Source organism: Ochotona princeps, chromosome 17, assembly GCF_030435755.1.
Source record: "Ochotona princeps isolate mOchPri1 chromosome 17, mOchPri1.hap1, whole genome shotgun sequence".
NCBI classification, from domain to species: Eukaryota; Metazoa; Chordata; class Mammalia; order Lagomorpha; family Ochotonidae; genus Ochotona; species Ochotona princeps.
In genome coordinates, this window is record NC_080848.1 from 4271771 (window position 1) to 4278423 (window position 6653).

The 6653-nt window shown below is 55.4% G+C and overlaps 1 protein-coding gene across 1 annotated transcript; it reads left to right on the plus strand.

The window, feature by feature from the left end:
- The first annotated feature begins 812 nt into the window (after window positions 1-812).
- Window positions 813-5232, plus strand: LOC131482432 (CMRF35-like molecule 6). Its single transcript, XM_058676485.1, has 4 exons — window positions 813-944; window positions 2590-2922; window positions 3914-4001; window positions 5025-5232. Exons 1-4 carry the CDS (start codon window positions 890-892, stop codon window positions 5134-5136), a joined length of 588 nt encoding a protein of 195 aa, XP_058532468.1. The 5' UTR covers window positions 813-889; the 3' UTR covers window positions 5137-5232.
- The last annotated feature ends 1421 nt before the right edge of the window (window positions 5233-6653 follow it).

Consider the following 6653-nt stretch of genomic DNA (forward strand, 5'->3'; position numbering starts at 1 on the left):
TCAAAGAAAAAAAGTGAAGAACAAGTTTTAACAAATTATATCCATGAAGACCCAATTGGAATAGCAACAAAAATGGTTACACACAATGAAAACAAAGGTATGGGAATGCTGGAAGCCATATGTTGCTGAGCGGGGCATCCTGAGGTGAGAGGCTAAGGGCAAGAGCCCAGGAGCGGGTGTCCCGGGAGAAGCCAGAACCACAGCCCACTGCTGCAGGATTAGAGATTCAAAGAGGTGAGGGGGTTCAGTCACTGAGTCAGCCAGTCCCCAAGGAACATGTCGTTGCAGTGACTGCAGTGGGAGTGGCAGGCCCTGAGTCAGCCCCGGAGTCCCTGCCTTAGCCTTGCCTTGGGGCTCAACGCACAGACCAATGTTGGTCAAGTTCCTTAGGTGTGAGTTTTCAGTTTCTTGGCTGCTAACCTAGATGGTGCTGGACGACAAGGGTCTAAAATTGCTCTGGAGGGTGGCTGCCAGTGTCTGGAAGAGAGAAACAGAAAATACCCTGGTGCATAGTGGGACTATCCCAGATACAACCACAGGGAGTCCTTGTGGGATGAAATGTAAAACTTGTAAAAAAAAAAAAAAAAAGAAAGACAAAATTTACAGGAACATCTGTTCACCATATTTACCATTTCCATGTGGATTTCCCTACCCCTGAGGGTTTTCACTGCACTTCCTCCGTGCCCTGCTTTGAGAAGCCTCCCAGGAGTTCCTTCCTTCTCCTCCTCCTTTTTTTTGTTGCACAGGGAACCACTGGTTCTGCAAACCAAGAAGTGAAATGACAACAAGAACAGGAAGTGGAGGAGGAAAGCAAAAGGAGAAGCCAGGATGGGGATCAGCGGGCTCCAGAGTGTGGGGCGGAAGGGCCCGTGTGCCAGTCCCTCGGTTGATGTGGTCAGAGACCATGCAGCTGGGCAGCGCCTTCCTCCTCCTCTGCCTCCCAGGTGAGTGGGGCTTGGGAGGGCCTTGTCTGCTGAGCCCGGGGGACGGAGAGGCTGTGTAGAGAGCTGGAGAGGATATGCAGAGGCTGCGGAAATCTAGAAAATGCCAAGTCTGCCTCTCCCATATCCTGCTCCTTAATGGACAGAGAGGCAAAAAGTTATCCTTGGGAGATGTGGCCCCACCTCAGCCTTTTCCCCACCGAGGGCATAAAGCCTGTGGGGCTTCAGTGTGTGGAATGGGATACTGGGCTGGCCAGGATGAGAGAGGCCTGAGGGATACTGGGCTAGCCAGGGTGAGGGGGCCTGAGTGATACTGGGCTGGCCAAGGTGAGGGGGCCTGAGGGATGGGCGGAAGAGGACAAGGTGGGGCCGGAGTGAAGGTGATGTGCGTACTTCAGCCCCTGCCCAGGAGGCCTTAGTCCCTTCCCATCTCCCCATCTCCTCTATATCTACCTGATAGCCCTGGACAGAGGGAAACCTGCTCCCCAGCCTGCTGAAGACTGGAGGATGACTGTGGGGTTCTTCCTTAGAATTTGGGGTCTCCAGCTCCATCCTTCTCTCTCTCTCTCTCTCTCTCTCTCTCTCTCTCTCTCTCTCTCTCGGTCAAAAGTGTTTCACTCTAAGGAATTCTTGCCTATTACTCCTGAATAGCCCCGTTAACTCCATCTTCCAGCTCCGAGTGCCACTGGCCCTAACGCATGTTGCCCTGGGGCAGTTAGGGGGTGTATGCATGGGTGAGAAGGACACCCCAGAGAGCTGAGGAGAGCAGTGCAGGTCCCTCCTGAACCCCAAATTGTGTCTGTTCATATCACCAAGGAGCTGGGCCTTGCTCAGGTGTCTCTCATCCCCAGCTAAACAGTGAGGGATGGCGAAGGGTGAAAAGCAGGCGGGAAGGAGGGCCAGCTGGAGCTCCCCACGACAGATCCAGGAGACAGGGGTGTGCAGGAAGGTTTGTGAAGGCATGAGGGCGAGGGCACTTCAGCAGGCAGTGGGATGGGATTTTAAAAATCAGAAGCTTGTTTTAATGCCTCCCCTCAAAAAAAATATTCCCAGGTATGCAAATGGTCTTCGCAATTCCATGAAAAACGTGAATTACGGAAAAACTAGGCATGGATTTCAGGGTGGGTTTTTTTGGTACCATAATCTTTTGATTCATTTTCCTGTGGATTTGTGAGGCACTCTCATGTGTGTATGTGTGTGCGTGTGTGTGTGTGTGGTTCACTGGTTCACTGGTTCACTCCCCAAATGGTCAGAAGCTTTTTTCAGGTCCCTCTTGGGTGCAGGGTTCCAAGCACTTGGGGCTATCTTTCCCAGGCCACAAGCAGGAGGATAGCTAGAGAGGAGCAGCCGGGATACAAATTGGTGCCCATGTGGAATCCTGGCACTTGAGGGGGGAAGATCAACCAACTGAGCCATCATGCTGGGCCCAGAAAGAATGCTTTTTCTGGGTCTACCTGGAAGCAGCTGGAGATTTCTCCTGCTCCTAGCACCAGCAGGCAAGTCAGCCATTGACGCAGGCCTTTGTACAGGGAGGGAGCGCTTCTGGTGTGGGGTAGCCAAGGTCACTGCTCCCCTTTTCCCTGTCAGTGGCACAGGCGTTGGATCCCCGTGCCACCCTGGCTAAGTCTGTGTCTCTTGTGTTTTTCAGGCTGCCTCACCCTAGGCACCCCCAAGGTTTTAGCGGGCCCGGTGGGGAGCACGCTGATGATAACATGTAGGTACAAGGTAGGAGAGGAAGGTCGCAGGAAGTTCTGGTGCCGAGGGGCCAACTGGATGGACTGTGTCCGGGTCATTGAGACAGCACAGCCAGCAAAGGAGGAGGTGAGGGATGGCCGAGTGACCCTCCAGGACAGGCCGCGCGAGCATCACTTCATCGTCAGCATGGCGAGCCTGGAGATGGGAGATGCGGACACTTACTGGTGTGGAGTGGACTCGCCCGAGCATGTCCCCCAGGCCCCAGTGACGGTGGCTGTTCTCCCAGGTAAGTTCTCCTCTTCTCCCTTTGCCTGGAGCGGGAACAGGTTCCCAGCCCCCTTGCTGAGGTCGGGTCTAGCTTTGTCTCCTGGACTGGCTGCCATGAATAGGGCGAGGAGCACACCTGGGTGTGCATAGAGGTGTAACTAGCGGGGAAGTGGAGGTGGGGGGACCTGTGACCCCTCCAGTCTTGACTCTGCTTGTGTGAGCTAGCAGAGGGGACAGCTGTTGTATTCCTGAAGATGGGGGTGAGGAGGAGAGGAAGGCTCTGGGGTTCTGGGGCTCAGGGTTGCTCCCTTCTGGGCAGGAGCTGAGCAGCGTAACACAGGAGTTACATGGGATCCAAGGTGGGGACCAGATGGCCTGTCCAGGGACTGTTCCAGGTCTAGACCCAGAGGAGGGCCTCTGTGAATGGATACTTGGTGTTGAAAGGGTGTCATTCATCGCAGCTTCCCTGGGGTGCCCCAGTCCTCGCATCTCGACCCTCCATAGCCCTGTCTTAGCATATAAACCACACCTGTTACCTTTTCACTTTGGCCCACTGGGACATGGGCTGGTTCATACCAGCAGTTTTTGTTTTTTCATACTTGAGCTTGTGTAGGGGGTTGAGGGGAGGGGGGCTGCTGGGCCTGCCCCTGGGAAGTTCCTGGGACTCCCACCATCCCTGCAGGGCCAGAATGTGCCAGAACCTCTTGGGGGCTTTTCTGGAGGGCTAGCATTTTCTTCTCCCAGCAGCTCCTGCTAAGGGACGCTGCTGCCCACCTGCCAACTTGGGAACTGCTGAGGGCAGTGGTGCCATGACCCCTGCTCGCTGGCCTGGGCACCACCCAGGGACCCGCCTCTGTCTGCCCTCCTGCTCGCTGGCCTGGGCACCGCCCAGGGACCCGCCTCTGTCTGCCCCACTTCTCTGCTGGGGTCCCTTGGGAGGTACGGTGGTGGCTCTGTGAGAACTGCAGATTCTGATCAGGGTGGAGACTAACCTGTTCCCTGACCCACAGGCCCCACAACAGCAGCAGCCAGGACCCTGGAAACAGTGGGCTCCGGTACGCCCGCCAGTCCCATGTCCAACCCTGGGCATCCCACCTGGTAAGATAAACGGAGTCCTTACCACAGTTCCTAATGTATCCTGGAAGTCCACAGGAGTCAATCCTGAGGCCGGGGTCGCTCCTGACTCTAGTGTGATGCCCTACTGCTGACTCCAGGTCCTCCCCAAAGCCCTGGGCCCCCCGTCCCCACCTCCATCTCAGCCCTCAGCTCTATTTCCTTCTCAGCTAAGCGTGAGGGACTCCTGCCCACCATTTGGACTCCTGTCCCAGTTTGCATGTTTTCCTGGCAGCCTGGGGACCTAGGCAAGCAACCTAATGGCTCAGTTTCCTCACTGACAGGATGAGCGTTGGTCCCATTGTTATGGTTGCCTTATGTCACAGCTGAGTGGCACACGGCACTCATGGATGACGTGCGTGGATGCTGCAGTCAGGATTTGGACTGGGCCATAGCAGTGACAGCTTGTTTGCACTGCAGGATGACTGGGGCCTTAGCTGGATGTCCCCAGAGCTTTTCATGACACTGTCTGGAGCCCACTCACCTGGCGTTGGTGAGGCTGTTGGCTGGAAGGCATGTGGGTGCTTGCAATTTGGCGGCTGGGATCATGGGTGACAGGGAGAGCCAGGTGGAGAGTCATATTTGTAGGACTTTCACTGTGTTCTCTCTGCGTAGCTACAAAGTTGCCAGGTCCAGGGGGAGAGGGACCAGACTCTGCCTCCACGAACAGCTCGCCAGACTTCGGGCAGACCAGATCCATTGCTGGAGGCATCTTCAAAAAGTGCAGCCAGTTATAAGTATGACAACAGCGCCACCTTGCTGCGTTACCACGGGGAACACCTAAGCAAGGGGGTCATCCCTGCTCACCCCGTGGGAACAGCTCATCCTTGTCCCTGCCGGCTGGCCTTTCTCTCTCTGTTCTCCCTTCAAGGGCCACTTAGCAGAGCCATCATGAGGAGCCACTACCAGCTTTCTGCATTTCTCCGAGCGTGGGGCTCGGAGGCAGGGGGTGCATCAGGGACTCCTGCCTGGCCAGTGGCCACTGCCTCTCTCTGTTTTCCCTTTCAGGATGCTCTGGATCTACATCAGTTGCATGTTCCTGGTCTCGCTGAAGGTGACCTTCCTGCTGAGCCTCGGCTGCATCATCACCTGGCTGGTCTGGCCTTCAGCTTTTCCCTGAGAAACGATGACTCCCAGCCTTGGGCTGCTCCCAGGGATGTGACGCTGGCTGTGTCAGCTCTGAGGATCCTGCAGGAACCCACGCTCAGGGTCACATCCGGAAGCTGAGTTGCCTTTGCCAGCATAGTGAATCTTGAGGATGACTCAGGGCTGTGGAGTCAGATGACATGCAGTCAAACCCCAGGACTGCCACCTGCCAGCTATGGGACCCAGGAGGGGTTACTGGATGGTGCTCCTCAGGTGTTGCTTGGATTCGTATTTAATTGAGACACTACACAGAGGGTTCTGGTCTCTCAGGATGACTCCCATGTATGGCTGTTAGTTGGGGTCCAGGGAAGCAGGGAGCAGGACCAGGAAGGTTGGCAAGGATGGTGGGAGGCACATAGGGAGGGGCAGAATGGGGAACCCCAGCCCCGCCGAGTGAAGGCCTGGTGCAGACCTCCTGGCAGGCAGCTGCAGGCAGAGCCGGACTCTCCTTGCTGAGGAGGCATGAAGGGGCCATGATCCACCTTGGCCTGAACCCCACTCTCCAGTTCTCTCTTTGTCCTTCCCTGGGCTCCACACTCAGCCTTGCTGGGGCTGGGTGGAGGTGGGGAGGGTGCTTTCTCTTTTCTCGCTCGGTCCTGAAGATTTAGGTACAGACAACACCACTGATCCACTCTTCTTTTCTTTCAAAGATTTGGTTTTATTTGTTTGAAAGGGAGAGAGAGAGAATGAGTAAGTGCTGGCCAAGCTGAAGCCAAGAGCTTCATCTGGGTCTCCCACGTGGGTGCAGGGCCCCAAGCATTTGGGCCATGTCTTCTGCCGCTTTTCCAGGCATATTAGCAGGGAGCTGGATTTAAAGTGGAGCAACTGGAACTTGACTCAGTACCCATATGAGATGCTGGCACCACAAGCAGAGGTTTGACCTACTTGCCACAATGCCAACCCAACTCTTCTTGACTGTCCACCCACCCTGGGCTGGCGTGACCTCTGGAGGAATCACACCTGATTTGCCTAGATCCATCCAAGCTGCTACTAAAGATGTGGACCAGGTGGGCCCTGTGAGATAGCCTACCAGCTAAATCCTCACCTTGTATGCTCCAGGATCCCATATGGGTGCCGGTTCGTGTCCCGGCTGTTCCATTTCCCATCCAGCTCCCTGATTGTGGCCTGGGAAAGCAGTCAGGGACACGGTAGAAGGGACAGTCTGCAGGGGCATACATGGTGGTGCTGGGTGCTGGGGCAAGGACACAAGTCTGGCTCCTGCTGCTGTTGAACTCCCAAACGCTGTCTCCTCTGCGACCTTCACAGTGCACTTCAGTAAGACCAGCCTGGCCTTCTGTATTTGGCTCCACAACCATCTGACTTCTCTAAGCAATGAACAAGTACAGCCTCTTCAGGAACTTACAACTGCATTTCAGTAAGACCAGCCAGGCCTTCCTGCATTCCCTTCCACTTGCCTTGCGGGCAAAACTTATCAAGGTTGAAAATGCTCACAAAAATTATTCTAACCTCTGCCCACTTCCCCACTTATCT

Excerpts from the sequence above, each read along its gene's own strand:
- LOC131482432 (XM_058676485.1), top strand. The coding sequence starts at position 890 with ATGTGGTCAGAGACCATGCAGCTGGGCAGCGCCTTCCTCCTCCTCTGC. Across the intron at positions 945-2,589 it reads CCTCCTCCTCTGCCTCCCAG|GCTGCCTCACCCTAGGCACC; the intron begins GTGAGTGGGGCT and ends TGTGTTTTTCAG. Across the intron at positions 2,923-3,913 it reads GACGGTGGCTGTTCTCCCAG|GCCCCACAACAGCAGCAGCC; the intron begins GTAAGTTCTCCT and ends CCTGACCCACAG.